A 20,832-nucleotide genomic window follows, 5' to 3' on the forward strand; every position below is an offset into this window, starting at 1 on the left:
ACACTGAGTTTGTCAGTCGTTTGTTTCTTTGTATTACCCAGTATCCCATTATATGAATGTATCACAGCTTATCTGTCAGTTGTTCTGTTGATAGACACCTGTACAAGTCTTGTTTTTGTCTACTGTGAATAAAGTTGCTATAAATACTCACATACAAGATTTTTGGCACGTTTTCCTCTCTGACTTTTTTTTTTGGTACCAGGGATCAAACTCGGGACCTTGCGCTTGTGAGGCAGGTGGTGGAACCACTGAGCTAAATTCTGGCCCTTTTGGCACATGTTTTCATTCTTCTTGGATGTTCTAGGACTAGAATTTCTTGGTGATAAGGTAGATGTATGTTTGTAAGAAAATGTCAGTTCATATCCAAACCATTTGATACATCTAGCAATGTGTGAAAGTTCTGGTTGCTCCACAGCTTTGCCAATATTTGGTGTTTTAGTCTTCTTTTTTTTGGGTACCAGGGATTGAACTCAGCACCTTGGACTTGTGAGCCAGGCAGTGGAACCACTGAGCTAAATCTCTGGCCCCGTTTTAGTCTTTTTTATTTTGACCCTTCTTAATGGATATGTGGTGGTAACTCATTGTGGGTGTTAATCACTTTGATAATAAACTTTTTAGTCCTTTTTTTTTCCCTTGTGGTAGTGGAGAGTGAACCCAAGGACTTACATATGTTAGGCAAGTATTATACCTTGAGCAGCACCCTAGCCCTTTTTTATTTTTTGAGACAGGGTCTCACTAAGGTGCCACGATTTGCCTTGAACTTGTGATCCTCCTGCCTCAGCATCCCAAGTAGCTGGGATTACAGGCATGTGCTACCATGACCGGTTCTAGTTCTCTATGTAAAATAAATGGAAAGTGTGGAGATTTTATACTCAGGTACTCAAGGTAATTGAAGTTTCATCTAAAAGCAGTTTCTCATTTTTCTATTTGAAAAAAACTGAGGTTTCAAATGATTCTTGTCAGAATAATGGGATAACTATTACTCTGTTTTCAATCATCTGATTCTGTTTTTGTGATTCTTCTTAGCTGAATTTTTATTAATTTGCTTTTATATTTCTCTGTCTTTGCTTAGCTTAAAAAGAGTAATGAAATCTAGCATTATTCCCAGCTTAAGGTAGATATATGGAAAACATTTAACTTGATCAACAGTGTGTTTCAAAGGTGTCAAACAGAAGTCTAGAGCTGCATCTCCAATATAGGACCTTACTATTTGGGAACAAAGAGTAGAATTGCAATCTAAGACACACATGCACAGGCTGAGTGGCTCTCACTGTGACCGGAGGTTGGGAGTCTTATTAGAACAATTTTTGAACAAAAGTCCACTGGCGCTGTCAGCACTGGCAGGTGATGACAACTACTGTGTGGTGGAAGGCACAGTGGGCAGTTCTGCCAGCAGTTGCTGAGTGGAAATAGGACAGAGCAGGCAGTTTTGTTGGGGCGGTTCTGTGAAACAGTTCCTGGAGCAAGTCCTTGTGACCCTGTTCCCTCTTCTTCCCTGGGCCCTGAACTCCATTTAGTGTGGTGTGACAAGAATTACTCCATTTTGTATAATAGATTTTTACAGAGGAATAGTCTCAGCACATTTATCAATGATTTGTGCATTTTGTTCTTGATCTTTTCCCTCCTGGTTTTGTAGGCTTTCAGAGAATAGGTATTCCAGAAAAGGATTTTCATGTGTGTAGAACATTGTACAGTAAAAACAAAGAAAATAACTACTGTGGGGAAGGGAAAAATATGAAATCTGAGAGTGGAAATTCTTTAGCCTTGGAAACATTAAAACTTGTTAGAATCTTATAGATATGGTGATTTCATGTTGTTAAGTTACAGCCAATTTTACTTTTCTGTCTTATCAATCTTGGGTGAAGAACTTCTTGAAAATTTTTAATTTTACTAATATGTAGTTCTTTCAGTTTACTAATCATAATGAGATGTTTTCTGCCTTTTCTCAGCCAGCATTTAATGTTTCTAATATTAATTGGGGGCATATGATTTGGAATTTCTTTTGCTTATTTGGGGAATCTCTATCCTTACACTAAGTGAAATGAGCTAAGAGCACTCTAAATAAATTACTCTATTATAAATTACTCTACTTACCAAATTTTAAGGCTTGCCTTTGAACTTTTATGAAGTTGTGAACCGAAATTAATGTTTGATTTAATTTTTGACACGTAGGTACCACTTAATGGACAGGTATATGAACTTTTAACTGTCTTCATGGACTGGGTTTCAGACCATCACCTTATCAAAGTGAAACATGAGGACTCTGGTGTGGATGGTGAAAAGCTACTACTCAAATCTGCTTCTCAGAAAAGTGATATTCAAGAGAAGTGTGTAAAGGTTTGTTTTAAAATTTGAAATGTATGCTTCAGGACACTTGAAGATTAAAGGGAAACCTCTGGCAGATTTTATAAATGAAAGGTTTTTGGGTGGAAAGTTGGCTGTACCAGTAGTCAGTTCTAAAAAGATTAATTTTGGACCCTATTAATTCATATTTATATTTTTCTTAATATGGTAATAATTTATCTTTTTAAAACTAGACACTAACAACATACTCCAAAAGTGAAGTAATTGTATATTAGAGTTAAAAATATGTAGAGATGTGAACAGTTGCTTCTATACATAATTTTGGGATATGAAACAGTCTTTTAGCATGAAAGGATAAAGTCTATTTTCAAGGGACTTCTCATTCTTTATCAAAGAGAAATAATTTATCAAGTTATGAGTATTAATATGAATGTTGGTCTTTGTGATTTCTGGTTAATATAAAAGGTCTTTAGAAATTGACAGTTACAGTCCACAGACAATACAGAAAAACTTTGAAAAAAAGATATTAAAGCTTTTTGTTTGTTTGTTTTCACACATTTTCAGGAATGATTTCATGGTTATTAAATATGGGCCAGTGTTTTATTTGAATATATTATTTCCAAGTTTTCATCCTTAATCAATGTTTCTTTTAATGCCTTTTGTAGCAGGTAGAATAATGTCCTTATCCTGAGAATCTGCCAGTGTTATGTTACAGGACAAAAGAAATTAAAGTTGCTAACCTTAAAGCAGGTAGATTGCCCAGGATTTTCTGAGTGGGCCCAGTAATCACACCAGTCTCTAAACCAGAGAGAGTCAGAAGAAACAATCAGAGACACAGTCACCATAAGTGGCATAGAAAATGCAGCCAGAGTATTTGCACAGCTTGCTGATTGCGTGTCACTCACAGGGCCGAAGTCTGACGTGGGTCTCAGCTGGCCGGAGTCTCTGTGTCCTCAGACCTGTGGTCCTCTGTGGAGGCTGGTGGAGGACCCATGCACTGGCTTGGGCTGCTGGCGGAAATCTGTCCCCAGTGTGTGTAAGATCGAGGCCCCACTTGTTCTGCCATGACCTAAGTGCAGCACCTAGGCTCTAAAGCACCTGTGTACCATTGCTCATGGCCTTCTGGCTATTGAAGCAAAGATCATTAACATTTTCAAATTTTTTTTTTCTTTTTTTTTTGGTACCAGGGATCGAACTCAGGTCCTTGCGCTTGCGAGGCAGGTGGCGGAACCACTGAGCTAAATCCCTGGCCCAACATCTTCAAATTTTTTTTAAAAATTACTTTTACAAATTGACACTAACATATTTATATAAGTTGGGATCTTTATTATACTTGATCTCTTGTCACCTGCTTTTTTCATCCCAGAATATGCCATGGTAACAAATATAAATCTAGGTTCACATTTTTAATGATTATATTTATTTGACCCTTGAAGCTTCAGAGAGCCTCTGTGTAAGTTAATCTCAGTTCTTGATGTGCTGTTGCTGAATAGAAGGAAACACATACGGAAACTTTCAGATCGAGATTGCCACGTTGCATTGCATGTGGTTTAGGGGAGGTGTTTTGTTAGAGAATTCCTCTTTCTCTTTGTAGTTACTCTTTAGAACATTGCAGGAATGGGTTTAGGACATCTGAAAGTACCTTGCTTTGATATTTCCCGCCATTTATCTGCAGCTCTTGCCTGTGATGACAGAGCAGCTGCAGTGGATGCCGCTGGTGAATGCCAAATTCCACGAGCCTCTCATCAGGTTCATCTACTGGTCCCTCAGGCAACTAGATGCAGGGGCGCAGGTAAGGGAGCAAGGAATGGAGCTGCAGGTGATGCTACGCTTAGTGTCAGCTTATACATTCACACGTATTACACGCATACACACACATGTCCCCTTTGAATATGTTCTCTTGTATTTGAGAATAATCTTCTCTGTACATCACTGGGATTTTGATCAGCATCACCTTAAACCTATATTCATTTGAGAAGAATTGAGATCTTTACTTTGTTGAGTCTTCTAGTTCATCAGCACAAACTGTCCCTCCCTTTGTTTAAAACTTTGATTTCTTTCACCATTGTTGTATAGTTTTCTACATGAATTCCTATGCATTTAAAAACTTTTTAGCTAAGTTTAATTTTTTATGTGATTTTTTTTTTTTTTTTTTGGTACCGGATATCAAACTCAGGACCTTGCGCTTGTGAGGCAGGCGCCAGAACCACTGAGCTAACTCCCCGGCCCTTTTATGTGATTTTAATTGATACTGTTTTTTAAAATTTTGTGTACACATGTTCAGTGATAGTATTCGGAAATATAATTGATTTTTTAAAAATTTTGTATCCTGTGACCTTTCCTGTAATAGTTCATAAAGTTTCATAAGATTCCTTGGAATTTTCTACCTGATTTTCCTTCCTTTGGGGACTCTAGTGACATACTTGTTAGATATTGAAGTCTCTTGGTTCCTTGAAGTTCTGTTTGTTGCTGCTGCTGCCAGTATCCAGTTTCTCTTGATATTGGCTATTTTATTTCTGGTTAGATTCTTTTCTCTGGCTCCTCCATTCTGCTATTGAGGCAGTGCACTGAGTTATCTCCTTTGTTAATGGTATTTCCAGTACTAAATTTTCCATTTGGTTCTTTTATGGTTTCTTTGCTAAGACTTGTATTTCTATGAGATTTTCTAAAGTGTTTATAGTTGTTAATTTTATTAGGGGTTTAAAATTTTTTTGTCAGATAATTCTCACATTTTGTCATATTAATATTGGCAATTACTGATTGTCTTTTTAAATTTAGTTTGAAATCTTCTGGTTCTTGATATGGTGAGTGATTTTAGATTGAAAACTAGACATTTTGGGTCTAGATTGATGTCTATATCCTTTGGGGAAGTCTCAGCAAAAATAAAAATATAATTTTTGTGGAGTTTTTTTCCTCTTCAATTAAAGAGAAGTAGTATCCACATACATATTGGCCTTTGATACCCACAGAATCTTAGTGTATCTGTTTCTAATTTTAGGAGTAGAAATTTAGAAGCTAGAGCTTGTTGTCCACATCATAGGATCAATGCTGTGTTGGGAACATTTTGTCACAAATCCAAGACACTCAGTAACAGAGACCTGAAAAATTGGATTACAACAAAGAACACTTTCACTTATCTCTCAACCTGCAGTTTGAAATGCTTCCCTTTCAGTAGAAGTGTGGAAATCCTCTAGATCCTGTGTTATTTTTCAGGTCATTCTATGCCGTTGTTTTACCTGCTTTCTTGTTTCAGTTTATTCTCCATAGGAATCCTCTGGCATTCTAATGTAATTTTTTATTCTTTTGAATAAAAAAGTGTGCCGAATTAGAAGGGACACTGGTAGTCAGTGAGCAGAAGCAGGAGGCTCCGCTGGCTGCTTGATGAGCAGGCATAGTGAGACGCACCTGACACCACTGGCTGCCAGTGGTCAGCTGAGCATGGGTGGCCACCTGTGTGCTGGAAATACAGTGTGATTGATCTGTGGTTCTTACTATGAAGTCATACTTCATTTTTTAAAAGTTATCAAATTCTCATGTTCCAATCTTGCATATTTTGCAGTTCCATTTTATCATTTTGATTAACAAAAAAATGCACTTTTAGTTTATATATTTTATTGTATTTAAGATAGGTATTTTCTGAACATGCATAAAAATAGACCAAGATTGTACTTACTGTTAACAGCATTCAACTATGACATCAACATTGCGGCGATTGGGTGAAGACATATTTAAAGGCGTGGTAATTAAAGGAGTTCAGGATAATTCTTCAGAGCGTTCTGTGGAGAATAAACCAAAGACAGCTGCTTTTTTTAAGAGTTCCCATTTACCATTGCGATTTTTATCAACTTTAATTGTTCTCAAAACAGTCACTCAAGGTAAGCTTTCAGGTGTGGTTGTAGAATAATTTTTGGTGAATAGCTTGGAGAGTACTATATAAAAGAGCAATTCTTTTCTAGTCAAAAGTGTTGTATATTTCCTCAGTGGGGTTTTGAGTCATTCTATAATGGCGGCAAGTTGTGATTTTGAGACAGTAAGGTCTGTGGTAAATGCTGGCCTCCTCCTGGAACTCGAGGTTGATTGACTGGGTTTATGTTCTTGAAGCACACTTTGCTTTGCTTTGTTACAGCTCTCCTTGCATTTGCCATGTAAAATGAAATTGCTGTTGAGTTTATAATTTTCCACTAGAGAACGGGTCAGCAGATTGTGGCCCATGGGATATATCCTGCCCGCCTGTGTTTTGTATATAAATTTCCCTCCCACAGCCATGCTCATTTGGTATATAGTGCTTGTCTTTGACACTTTTTGCCTTATAGCGAAGTTGAATACTGGCAGCAAAGACTGTATGGCTCCAAAGCCTATGAAATTACTATCTGGCCCTTTACCAGAAAAGTTTGTCAGCCCTGCACTAGTTTGTGTTTACCAAGGAGAAGAACTTGTTTACCATTGTGTCCCCTCTGCACCTAGCATAGTGCTTGGCCTGTAAGAGGAAATAAGGAAATGAATCAATTAGAAGGAATTCTTCAACTACAGTTTATAATAGTTAATGTATTTTTAATATGTAGCTATAACTAATTATCTTCTGAATTATTTACGAGAATTTTAGTTAAAGTGAGTGATGCTGGTATAGGCAACCAATAAATATACCATCTTTATGTCTTCCCTGTTTGCTAAATTATATGACTCAGAATGGTTTTTTGTTAGGTGTTTTTAAAGTAGAAAGAGACAACTGAGCATGGTAGCATACCATTGTAATCTCAGCACTCAGGAGGCTGAAGCAGGAGGATTTCCATGAGTTTGAGGCCAGTCTGGACTATGCAGTGAGTTAAAGCTCAGCCTGAACTACATAGCTAGACCCTGTCTCAAATAATAGTATAATTTGACTACTTTATTCAAAGGATGCTCTATTTAGTCACTCCTGATGACATGGAACTCACCGATGAAAATAAACCTTAATTCTGCCTTCTTGGTTATACTACTTCTTTATGCTTATGGTTCTCAGAATTGTAGTAATAGACTGGATGGTAACTGAAAGGTCATTTATGAAAAGGCACTGTTAGCCCAAAATAAAGTCACCACACACCTATTTCAGAAAAAAAATTTTTTTTTCTTTTTAAAATATTTGAGACAGTCTCACTAGATTGCCCAAGCAGCCCTCAAACTTGTGATCCTCTTGTTACAGCCTTCGAAGTTGCTGGGATTACTGTAGTGGGCCACTGTGCCTGGCCTATTTCAGAAATTTATGTGTTTACACACACAAACACACACACAGAGATAAATAGGGTTTTAGCCTATAGTTCATAGCCACACATTTTTTATTTTTTATTTGATTTTTTTTTTTTTGGTATTGGGGATCAAACTTGGGACCTTGTGCTTGCAAGGCAGGCAGTGGCACCACAGCTAAATCCCCAGCCCATAGCCACACATTTTTAAAAAAGAACATATCCAACGAGAGATCCAAATGATTGATATCAGCAACTCAAAGCCACATTAGTACCAGAAAAATTCTTAGCCATTAATCATTTAAGAAAAATATTCAAAATTTATATCAACATATATTGCAACATCATTTGATAAAACATAGTATTCATTCTTGATAAAGAGTCAAAAAATGCAACAAAGGATACTTGTTTGAAATGGACAAATAAAACAGGAGGGTATCAGGTGTTCTCTGTCATCACTTTTTGCAGTAGAGTAGCGGACATTCTGATCATCTATATGAAAAAATGTATAAATATTGAAAAGGAGTAAAATTTTTAAAGGTGTTTATCTGTAAAACCTAAAACAACCAATAAAAGAAAAAGGTGTAGTTATGACAACACAGGAGAAATAATAAATACCTTATAGTGCAGAACTTGTCTGAGTGGATGACCTAACTAAATGCTGCCTACAAGAAACCCATTTTAAATGTACAGACAAATTGATTAGAAGTAAATGAATGGTCTCTATTAATACTAGTAAAAAGCATATACTCTATTAATACTAATACTAATAAAAAAGTAGAGTCACTATACTAATATTAGTCAAAGTAAATTTTAGACAAAGACTGTAAGATAAAGAGGGTCATCTCATAATGATTAGTGGCCAGGTTGTCAAGAGAACATCACAATCCTTTATGTACCTAATAACATGAAGCTGAAATGATAACACTGAAAAAAAAGACAAGTCTACAATTTTGCTAAGAAGTTTCACATTCCTCAGTAATTAACAGAATAAATAAGGAGAGAGTAAATTGTTAATAGATGTGAGCAATGCTGTCAACTAGCTTCATCTGTTTATAGGAGAATTCACCTGCCAACAACAGAACACACATTCTTTTTAAGTGCACATGATTAAGCCATATGTGGACTTAGAATACCCAAAACAACTTTGAAAAAAACCTAGACATTTTGATTGTGTGACACACTACCTGCCTTCAAAATAGTTTGTTCTTGATGTGAAGATAGATGTCAGTAGGGCAGACTAGATAGTCCAAAAATGGTCCACACATTTATGGCCAATTTATTCTCAGTGAGATCCCCAGACAGTTCAGTAGGAAAAGGATATTCCTTTCTGCAAATGATGCTGGGTTAATGGTACATCCAGATGCAGGAAAAAAGATAAAAGGAGCCTCAACTCTTATGACACATATAAAAATTATCTCCAATTTAGACTGCAAACATAATTGAGCTGAAACTATAAAACCTGTAGAAGTAAATATCCAAGACTATTTAATGACCTTGGATTTGGCAAATTTTTCTGACATAGAGCACATTTATGACTAGAAAAATATAAAGTGGACTTCATCAACATTTAAATTTTTGTTTTTTTAAGACATTTTTATGAAAATGAAAATTTAAGTCGTAGACTGAGAGACACTTGCAAATCGTGTATCTGAGAAAAGGCTTAACTAGAATGTGAAATACTCTTACAATTCAATTAGAAGACAACCCAGTAAAAGGGGGAAGATATGAACAGAACCCTCATGGAAGACGCTTGTGAAGAGCAGACACACATGTCAAGATGTTCAACATCACTGTTCCTCAAGAAGTGGCAGGCTGAAGCCAGGGTGACTCTGTTGTGAGCCGTGGGCGTGCTATTGGAAATATCTTAGAGTCGGAAGCCCCTGGACTCCTCCTCACTGGGGTGGGCTATGAAATGATAAGATGCCTTAGAGGACAGTCAACAGTTTCTTAAATATTAAGCATGTATGTGAAGAGCTGGTCATCCATTTCACTCCTGTGTGTTTCCCAAGGGAAACAAGCATGTGCTTTAAGAAAGACTTGTTCACAGCAGCTCTGCTTGTAAACTGAAAACCAAAATGTCCATCAAAAAGTAGATGGAGAATAAATGGATGGTGTTAGAGCCACACAACGGATACTGTTCAGCAACAAGACGAAACATTGTTAGGCCAGGGATTTAGCTCAGTGATTCTGCCCCCTGCCTCGCAAGTGCAAGGTCCCAAGTTCGATCCCCGTTACCAAAAAAAAAAAAAAAAAAAAGACAGAGAAAGATTGTTGATACCATGCAACAACATGGATGGGTCTCAATATGGGTGCCAAGTGAAAATACTGGATAACCAATGCATCTGGTATATGACTGCATTTACATAAAATTCTAGAAAACGCAAAATTAACCTCTAAATAGCAGAAAGCAAAATAGCCTATAGAGTGGACCCTTGAGTTATGACTGGCCTGACGTACAACAAGTTGGATTATGACTGGAACTTTAGTTTTAACTTACAAACAGAGTCTTGAGTTACAACCCAAATGCTGGCCACTTGTGCTTCCAGATGGTCTCAGATACAAATTTTACCCTGAACGAGTTCTGGAAGGAACATTATAATATCCTTTTCTGTGTGGGGTTGATTGAAAAATCCTGGGCCAATGTCTCTTTAAGGACACTGAGATCTTCCTGTATACAGAAGAGAGACTTTGAAGGGTGTGTGGAGGAGCCTGAGCCTTCAATTGACCAACTTGTGTTACAACCAGGCCTCTTGAATGAATGGAGTTCATAAGTGAAGGGTCCACTGTAATGGCAGAAAATGCACATAGCCCATAATGCCGGAAACCTTAAATGATGCTGGGGGCAGGAGTGGTATTGGTGGGAGAGATCCCAGAAGGCATGTGGAAGTTTTGAGGGTGGTTATGGGTACAGGTTCACAGGCATCAAAACTCTCCAATATGTACTTTAAATGTATGAGGTGTTTATGTAATTAGACTTTGCTAAAGCTAAAAAACAGCTTACATGCACATACTAATGAGATTTAATGCTGTTACTTATAAATGAAAAAAAGTGTGCAGTATTCTCCAGGAGTCCCTAAGGTATATAATTAGCAGCCTATTTTACATCCTCTACAGCTTCCTCTGTGTTCTTTTTTTAAATTCATTAAATTTATTGGTACATTTTAGGTATACAATATGATCACATTCATCATTGGGAATTTGTACCTTTACATGATATATCTTGAGTCTTATTTTTTTCCCTATTCCCCTGTCCTCCCTTCAACCCCTCCATCCCTCCCTATTTACAAAGATTTTGTTTCAGTCTTTTTCTGTTCTCATATTTTTTCCTTTCTTTCCCCCTGCCCCTCCCACTTCCCCTTCCCCTTCCCCTTCCCCTTTGGACCTTTTCTTCCTATTTCACATTATCTAATATACATTTTTTTTTTTTTGTACTGGGGATCAAACCTAGGACCTTGCACTTGTGAGGCAGGTGTTGACACCACTGAGCTAAATCCCTAGCTCTGTTATACATTTTGATCCTTATTTACAGTTTCAGTTTCTCACACCAGAGAAACTATTTGGTATTTACACATGTGTGTCTTATTTATTTCACTTAAGAGTATCTCCTCAATGTGCATCCATTTAACTATAAATATCTCTGGTTTATCCTTCTTTTTGGCTGAGTAGTACTCCATTTTATAAAAAAAACCCACATCTTTATCCAGTCACCAGTTGATGGGCATTTGAGCTGTTTCCAAGATTTAGCTATTACAGACTGTGCCGCTATAAACGTGGGTATGCATATATCACTGTGGTATGATGTTTTTATTCTTTTGGGAAGATACCCAGCGGGGGAATAGCTGGGTCAAATGGGACCTGTAATCCTACCTTTTGGGGGTATCTCCATCCTCTGGGTTCTTGAGACACACCTGTGTACTGTATTTACACCTGTGCACTTTGTCTTTTAATTACAAATTTATTTTTTTAACTTGTAGGTCCATACATATAGATGCAATCCTTGATTCTGGTTAGTTTCATTTGCTTCTTAGCCAACTGGTATTTAACCCAGCTCTTTGTTTCCTATATTTACCACTACAAATAATGACATATTTCCCGAGGTATATCTCATATGTTGGAACTTTTTACATTACAGTAAATTTACCAAGTTTAGATATATGAAAGAACATGTGCATTTTAATTTTATTTTTTAATTTATTTTGTTTTTGCTTTTTGAGACAATGTCTCACCATGCAATTCAGGCTGGCCTTGAATGCACTATGTAGCTCAGGCTGATCTCGAACTCATTGCAGTCTTCCTGCCTTAGCCTCCCAAATGCTGGGATTATAGGCATGTGCCACCATGCCTGGCTGCATTTTAATTGTAACAAACATTTCCAAATTCTTTCTCAAAAAGATTGTAGCTATTGTATCCTTGCAGCTGTATCAATCATGCAGTTTCATAAAACACCCATTCCAGATCTCAGTGTTATTGCTGTTTTAATGTTTGGCAATCTCCCTAAGGAAAAACATGGTTTATATGATTTTTATTCACATCCTGTTGACATCTGGTGAGTTTGACCATGTTTTCGTATTTTTGTGTGTGTAATTTGAATTTTCTCTAATGTAAATTTTCTGTTCATATATTCAGTCTTTTTTGTATTGGATGACTTCTCTTTTTTGTTACTTAAAAAAATAATATAGACCCTCTGTCTCTCATATTTGATACAAATTTTTCCAGTATGTTACATTTGTGGTTGGTTTTGCCAGACTAATGTTTTAATTTATTTAGTTAAATAATATCTGTTTAATGCTTCCTGAATTTCTTGCTTAGTCTGTAATTTATGAAGCGCCCCAAAGACTCCGGTATTGAGGGTTGATCTCAGTTTAGAGCTTGGAAGTGGGGCCCCATGTGATTGGATTAAGGGGACTGACCTCATCCAAGGTTAATCCATGGACTTTGGGTGATCATCAGCAATAGACAGTCTCCACCCTGAGGTCACGTAGTATCTCTTGCTCATCCTTCTTACTTTATGGCCTATGGTCTCATTTATTTTTTGTCCAATTCCTAAGTTATTTTAATGTTTAAAAATTTAAATTTCTTTTCAGCTAAAGATGCCTGTGTGTGTGTGTGTGTGTGTGTGTGTGTGTGTGTGTATGTGTGTGTGTGTGTGTGTGTGTGTGTGTGTGTATGTGTGTGTGTGTGTGTGTGTGTGTGTGTGTGTGTGTGTGTGTGTTTGGTACTAACAGGGATTGAACCCCGGAGCCTTTGTATTGAGCTACATCTCCAGCCTTTTTTTATTCTTTGAGACAAGGTTTTGGTATAAAACCAATTTAAGCATTTCTCTATCCTGTAGCCTTTTGAGAAAAGCTTTCATGAGAAGATAGACAGCCTCTAACAGGCTTTAATGAGGTTTTTTTGGTGGTGGTGGTTATTTCTGAAAAGTGCTTGTATCTTATGTAATTTTAAATTCAAGATAGGAAATAGAAATTGAAAAATCAGACTATATTTTAATTTTATCATATTTAGAAATATACACCTTTATTTTACCTTTCACCTCAGTGCACAAATGCATAATTGACTCTGGTCTTCAGTTGAGTGTTGTTGGTATAGTTATTCATCCTAAGTGGGGGGTGGCTGAGGAGACGGCTGTCATTGTCATGTGAATTGCAGCCCTTTCTGAAGAGCATTATCCTCATGGCTTCCACTGTAATGCATCATAGCCTTTAATGGAATTTATTGCAAGGAAATAACTCAAAAAGGAAAAAGTTCAAAGTGTTAAGGTGCTCTTTGTAATAATGAGGGAAAAGAATTGACAGAAGCAGTGCTGGAGTCTTGAAGGGCAGGAGCCATCCCAACCCTGAGTGCTTTGTCTGTGTGCGCCTCTGTGCTCGGCCAGCTCAGATCTGTCCCCAGAGGGTAAAGGAGGTGTTTCCACAAGAGATGAGTGTAGTGGATCCAGGGGTCTGTTGCCCGGACACTGGTCCATCACAGCATCCTTGGGGATGGTACAGTGTCCATGTTGTTAACAGTGTAAGTGTGCAGACATGGAGATTACATGAATGCTCAGTATGCACACTAGTCTGTGAGTTAAATTTTGAAGTAATTGTTGAAAGGGGCCATGGGAATCTTAGCTGATAAAGTTATTTGGTTTAGCGACAGGTTTCTTCTAGATGTAATTAAATATATGCTGCTCTTTATAAATGTGTGATTAGAGCTAATTCTGCCCTGCCCTACTTGGGAGTTTGCCCTCAACTTACAAAGATTTATGTATTTTTAAGGTGTGGACTTGGGTTTCAGGCCTAGAGAAATGTTCTTAGACATCAAGACATTTTGATTTGGTAGGAAGCCAATACAGTGTAATAGTTGAGAACTTCAACTCTGTAGTTGAAAACACATTTCACTCTGCTTTACCACGAGTCCTGTGATTCTGGGCAGGGCTCTTTGCTGTTTCTACTAGAATTTTGCTTTTTGAGGATTAAACAAGAGAATTCCTATAAAGGTTTAGCAGAGGTTTGATGTATAATAACTCTTAATAAGCTAGCTGCTACCATTATCAGTATACATTATTGTTCATAACATTTACTTTTTAAGAGTTAGGACTGAAATTAAGATCTCTTAATTAAGGTCTGCAGTAGCTGTCTATTGCTGTATGATAAGCTATCAAACAATTAAAAGTCATAAAACAACAAGCATTTTATTTACCAGCTTACAGTTGTTTGTGGCTGGCCTGTCTTCTCGGGCACAGGCTGGGTGGACATAGGGCTCCCAACCATGGGCTCCTGACCATGGGCTCCTTATCACAGGCTCCATGACCACAGATTTCTGCAGCTGGGCTCCTGATCACAGGCTCTTTTACTGCAAGTTCCTGTAGCTGGGCTCCTGACCATGGGCCCCCCAACCATGGGCTTCTGACTAGAGGCCAGTCCCACTGAACTTTCCAGCCAGTAGGAGGTGAGCCCAGGCTCCAGGGGCAGAGAGAATCTGATCATCCTTTAAATCTACCATGTAGATGAAATAATGAAAAGCCCTATTTCATACTGATTAAGATCAATAGATTGACTTTTAGTGAAGAGTAAGAATACATTTGAATGTCAGGAACTTTTTAAAAAACCCAGTATTATAGTATATTTATAAAAAGAAGTAATTTTTGGTTATAATTGATAACAGACTTAAAATATTCTTTTGGAAGTTAAATTGGTTTTATTTTTAGAAAATTTCACTATTAGCAAAATTAAAATGAGGACATATTTGATTTATCTCTGAAAGATAAGGTCATTTGTTCAAAAACTAACCAAAAACTATTAAGGGACATTATCTTTAGCTTGCAAACTTAAAAAAAAAGAAATACAGCATTCAACCTAAAACCTTACCAATGATATAAATTAATAAGTAATTTGTAATTAGTAATAAGTAATTAGGTGTAATGTAACTGTGATAAAACTTTTGTTTCTGTAAAAAGTTCAGGATTCATATTCTAGTCTTCTGCCTAGAAGACTACAAGAAAATAAATAAATAAATGCAGTACTGGGGATTGAACCTAGGGCCTTTTTTTTTTGGAGGGGGGGACCGGGGATCAGACTCGGGACCTTGTCCTTGTGAGGCAGGTGGCAGAACCACTGAGCTAACCTTTTTTAGTGAACCACATCCCCACCCTTTTTTTATGTTGAGACTAAGTTTTACACAAACTTGCAGCTTTTCTGTCTCAATCTCCCAGAGTTCTGAGATTACAGGTGTGCACTACCACACCTGGTTTAAAAAACAAAGAGGGCCGGGGATTTAGCTCAGTGGTTCCACCTCCTGCCTTGCAAGTGGAAGGATCCGAGTTCGATCCCTGGTACCAAAACCAAAAAAAACAAAGATGTATTTCTAAATAAGCCAAATCTGAACAGACTCTAGCAACTTTGCTTAACTTGGTGTACATTTGCGATGTTTATGTATTTATTTATTTATTTTAATTGCAAAATTAAGTGTGGTAATGTTGGTGTTCCTTGACCTGAGTTCTGCCAAACATGAAAATGGAGGGACTGTAAGCAGACCCATGAGTGCAAGTCTTTCTTAGAATCTCTTCATTCTAATTTGCCACCATTCCTCTCAGTGTCTCATTCTGAGTGAGTCCATTTTTAACCATTTCCTTATCATTTGTATCACCAATACAGCTGCAGGCTGGGAGGCTGGTGGCCTCAAGCAGGACCCTCTGGACTCCAGTGCATCACCAGGTGCTCCCAGACTTTCTCTGGGGACAGCGCTCTGTGCTCAGCATTACAATGTGTCATCCCTAGGGAGGGAGTTTGAAGGAGGTTTTACATTTCAAAGCACAAACTCCAGCTGCCTTTTGGTAGTGATAGTGATGTTTGTGATGGTGTAGCTTGGCTGCTCCCTGATGGGCACAGTGACAGGGATTCTGCTTACTTCACTGTCTCAGTCCTGACTCTGAGGCTCCTCATCACCTGTGGCACATCTGTGAGAGGATCCCCGTGCCATCGCTGCACCATCTTTGCTAAAGCCTCACTCCACCCTTAATGCCATCTGTCACAGAAGGCAGCGCACCAGAGTGCATCCCATCTCCTGAGGTTGTCTCTGAGTGGCCCGATGTTTCCTCTTTAGAATGAGTCAGAAATTCTTGCTTAATATCACTTAGTTTGTATAAAGTTACATTTTGAAATAGTTATTTAGAAAGCAGCAATAACAAAAAATACAATCTTAGAAACTGTTGGAAATAGAGGAATACAATGCTGTTTAAATATTTGGAAGCATGTATTATCAAATATGGAAAATACTCATGGTATTTAATATTAATCATTTTCTTTGTTGCTATAAGAAATGGACTTATTTGTTATTTTAGTGCTAGAATACAGAAATTCTAAATGAAATTTACTGTATCATAGTGTGATACCTCTCCCCTTCCCCATCTGGTTCTAACGAGTTAGGGGAGTGAATCTAAGTTTAGCTGGTGACCTGCCATGAATCTTTGCTCTCCTTAATTTTGACTCAGTGACAGTGTTCTCCTCCACCTGTTTCTGATACCAAGCTGATCACTGACAAACAGGCGGCTTCCCATTGTTTTCCAGCTGATTACCTGGCCCAGGCGTTTGACTCCCTTTGCTTGGACTTGAAGACAGATGAAGGGAAAGCCTTGTTTCTGGAGCATCAAGCAGTTCCAGTGATTTTAGGGCATCTGCGAATATCCAGCAAGGGCCTTCTCTCCAATGTCATGGACAGTTTGCTGCAGATGACGGTAGAGTCCAGTAAGTTTCGATTGTGTGAGGAAATGAAAGTGGGATGATTTTCCTAACCTCGTTTGATCAGAGTGTGTAATGCCATGTGTCAGACACAACCAGTTTTTATAATTCAGATGCCTAAAAATACTTTGGCAGTTGTGTAATTGAGTTGTCAATGCCATCTCCAAGTTAAAAATGGAACTCTGTCCAGATTCTCATTACCAGTAGTTTTCTGTGGTCCTTGTTATGTGAGCATGCTGCAGGGAGCCTGTGTGAGCCTCTTTCTGTTTTCTTCTGTCCCAGGATGTTCTCTGTTTGCTCGAGGGAGTGAAGACACCTAATATATTTCCGCCTGAGTGACAGTGATGACAGAGATGTGTTCCTGTTGTGCCTCTTCATTCATACATCATTTTGGAGACACTTGAGCTGTGTATGTGGCTAATCTCTGCAGCTCGTATTTGTGATATTTTGGGGTCCATGGGATTTTTTCTTTTTGGTGTTTATGTTGGCCTGGCGATTTCTTGTCACTTGATGTAAATGGCTCTTGTTTGGCACAGGAAGGTGTAGGCTGCACACAGGGTGTTATGATTTGCTTCTGTTTGCTGCCATCACCATTGCTCTTCCACCCTCTCCACTTGGAGCACATGGCCATGTTGCTTACATAATTCTTTTTCATTTGTAGTCTTTCCTCCTCTCTGTTCCCTCTTCCCTCTACAACACTTCTGAAAATAAAAGGTGCCTTGCAACAGTGGACACCCGAGTTGAAAGCTACTGTTGAACTTGCCAGTCAGTGCCTGAGCTGCGCAGCTCCTGGTGCTATGTGCAGAGTGCAGTGTGCTGCCGACTAGATGCTTTGGGGCTGGGGCTACATTCTCAACTCACTCCTCTCTGTGGTGTTGGTTTTTTTCTCAACATCCTGTGTAGGAGGCTGATAGGGAAACTGAGGCCTAGAAAAATTAGGCAATTTTCCAGGAACCCCACAGCTGGACAGAGGCCAAACTGAGATGGAAAGCCAGGTCTCTGACTCTGGACTTCAGGCTCACTCCACTGTGGCTCTGTGACTAGGTTTTCCAGTTCAGTGTTTTCTCCAGCTCCAAGTATCAAATGTCGTCGGATGTTTTATCAATATGTTCGGCTTTTGGACTGGTGGTTCAGATGCGGGTCTGGCTGCTTGGGTGAGGGATCTTGGAACTTGGTACCTCAGTTACTAATGTGAGGAGTAGAACAGAAAATTTTAAAGATTACTCTTTTTTTGGTACTGGGGATTGAACTCAAGACCTTGAGCTTGTAAGGCAGGCATGGCACCTCTGAGCTACAAGCCCAGCCCAAAGATTACTTGTTTAAGTGACTAGGTTTCTATCATGTTCTTTAGAAATTTGCTTTTTAATGAGGAAACAAAATTCCTACCAGACACAAATGTCTATCAGAAGCAGATCTTTCTGAACATGCTAGCAGAAGTTAACTTATTCTCCTTGTAGTTGAAGGAAAACTAAATACAGTGGTACCTCAGTTCATGAACTCAATTCTCTCCATGATTCTGTTCGAAAACTAGACTACATAAGAACAAATCACATTTCCCCGTAAGGTCAATATTGAACTTTACCATTTGGTTTTCATCCAACTCAGTTTGTGACCAGAATCATGGAAAGAATCAAGTTTGTGAACCCAGGCACCAGTTTGTAATTTAATGACATAGTTAAGGTGCTGGTGCAGGGACTCTGGCTCTGCTGTCCATACTTGGAGAAACTATTAGGTTCACCTGTGGGTGGTTGGGCTTCTTCATTTGCCCACCATTGCTCCAGACTGGGACAGAGGAAACAGGTCCACTTCAGAACTGACAGTGATGGGGAAGGCCAGGCCGGGTACCCTCTGATACCCAACCAGAGCTTGTGAATCTGCGTGATGTATTCCCATGTGTTCTAGCCACAGATCCAGTGTCTGGAGCTGGTCCTTGGGACATGTAGTGAAGGGATGGATCCTCAACAGAGTGAACATTTGCTTCCTTAGCTGTCGGTGTTTCATTTTGTTCAGTGTTTGTGGGTTTGAGATTGGAAACTCTCTTCACTGTTCACATAATTCTCACACACTGTTCTGTAAGATAAAGGACAAAGCTGAGGCTGAATCCCCATAGAGCTTGTTTGTGGGTATTGTGGCCTTGTGCCCAGCCTTGGGAGATGAGAGCTGGGAAGCCTGTGGGGTCTCTCTTGGTTATGTCTACTAACAACCAAATGTTTAGACTGGTGTTTTGTATATTTTCTACTATTTTTATTGGTATTTTGTGGAGCATGATGGAACAGAACCAGTGGTCTCTCCCCAGATTCTGAGTGCAGTGGCTGTCACCCCTGGTGCTGTCATCCCATGGCCTCTGTGGCTGGCAGAGTAATCCTTTCTGTCCCACATCCATCTGCTCAGCTGCTGCACTTTGAAAGCTGCCCAGATACATTTCTTTGAATAAATTAATATCTGCGTCTTGATTCATCTCAAGATACATGTTAGGAGCCTAATTTTCTCAGATTGAGGGCTTGTGCCGGTATCTATTTGCGGTGTGGGTATACATCATGTCCTAACTCAGTGGTGTTGCGTTTAGACATTGACTTTACGGTTTCTTTTCTTCCTGTTAGTGGTTGAAAGTTATAAATCACTTACCTGGGTTTAGCTTGGTAAGAATCTGAGCCTTTCTTTGTTACAAAGAATACTTTCCCTTTTCTTGTCAGACTTAATTTAAATAGAAGGATTTATGTTTGTGTTCTTTATTCTTTTCTGTGCCCTTGAAACTGAATTATCTAGGTAAGAGATCCTGTTTATGTGAATGGCAGTGGTGTGTTTGGGCTTTTTAAAAAGTGGTGGGCTTTTTAAAAAGTAAAGTTTGGGTCTGGGATTTAGCTCAGTGGTTTCACCGCCTGCTGCGTAGGCACAAGGACCCGAGTTCGATCCCCAGTATCAAAAAAAAGAAAGTAAAGTTTATTTGTACTATAAAAATAATAAATTTGCGAAACTACAAAGTGGCAAAGAATGGGGGACCTTAAGAAAATGTTAGTCAAAGAATACAAAGTTTCAGTTGAGAGGAATAAATTTATGATGTCTGTTGTGTAACATGGTGACTGTAGTTAGCAACAATGTATTGTATACTTGAAAGTTATTATCCCACTGGAAAAAATGATAAACTGTCCCATAATGTGTACATGTGTCAGAAAATCATGGTGGACACCAAAAATGGTATTTTTATTTCCAATTTTAAAAGAAAATCCCCAAAAAGCAAATCCAAGAGTCAACTCATTTATTCCTGTGGATATTTGCTTCCTCCTGTTATGCCATGAGTCATTTTTGTGATGGTGGTTAGCTTTTTCTTTTCTTACAACATGGTGGGAGAAGATGGAAATTTTGTGTAGAGAACTCCTTTCTACTCTTGTTTGTTGAATGTGCTGTTTTGAGAACATTTTAATATTTCTGCATAGCTTTTATTTTTAATTGTTGCTTAATATTATTTTATGTTCCTTTACCATCATTTATTGTAATTTTTAATGATTGACTCTTGTGTGACGTTTTTATGAAATTCAATAAGAAAATTGAATTGAAGCATTTGTCCCAGCACAGAAGAGCTCTCAAGGAGCACTTGGCTGGCCACTCGGGTGTGTGGCATGGGGCACAGAGTGCCCCACACAGCCTGGCCTGGCCCCCCAGACCTCACAACCACAACCACTTAGGTGAGCCCATGTCCACGAGGCCTGGTCTATAGCTCTGCTGGGGGCCATGCAGGCCCTGAGGCAGTGTTGTGTCCTCTGTCTGACGTGGGGCTTCCTTGCAGCCTCCCTCTGTGACACTGTAGTGTGAGCATGACTTCCATCAGGGGTGGGTTTGTGTCCCAGCCTGTATTGAGGGAATGTGTTCTGATGTCTTGTGGACCAAACCAAACCAAATACACACTGAGTGTGACAAGGAATAAAGCTTCACGTGCCAAGTAGTGTGGTAGGAAAAACTGAGAAATCAAATAATTAAATATAGATAATGGATACATTGTTTATATTTTCAAAACAATTAGAGTTCTCTGGCTATTTAAGGACTTTTTTTTTTTTGGTGCCAGGGATCGAACTCAGGACTGCGCTTGTGCG

General features: G+C 38.6%; 1 protein-coding gene across 13 annotated transcripts in view; it reads left to right on the forward strand.

Moving 5' to 3' along the window:
- The window catches only part of Ccdc138 (coiled-coil domain containing 138), a 49,471-nt gene that overhangs the window by 15,919 nt on the left and 12,720 nt on the right, over positions 1 to 20,832 (forward strand). For 11 of the 13 annotated variants that reach the window (XM_013072089.3, XM_021258156.2, XM_021258159.2 and 8 more), the window contains 4 exons: positions 2,173 to 2,337; positions 3,980 to 4,096; positions 5,987 to 6,179; positions 16,574 to 16,750. In XM_013072089.3, the coding sequence (XP_012927543.2) occupies positions 2,173 to 2,337; positions 3,980 to 4,096; positions 5,987 to 6,179; positions 16,574 to 16,750 (652 nt within the window). Of the gene's footprint in view, positions 1 to 2,172; positions 2,338 to 3,979; positions 4,097 to 5,986; positions 6,180 to 16,573; positions 16,751 to 17,026; positions 17,154 to 20,832 lie in introns of all 13 variants that reach the window. The other 2 variants (XR_002394803.2, XM_021258157.2) reach the window with 2 other exon arrangements.

The sequence above is a fragment of the Heterocephalus glaber genome, unplaced genomic scaffold, assembly GCF_053883595.1.
Source record: "Heterocephalus glaber isolate CG9 unplaced genomic scaffold, H.glaber_assembly_v1.0 deba00000470, whole genome shotgun sequence".
NCBI lineage: Eukaryota > Metazoa > Chordata > Mammalia > Rodentia > Bathyergidae > Heterocephalus > Heterocephalus glaber.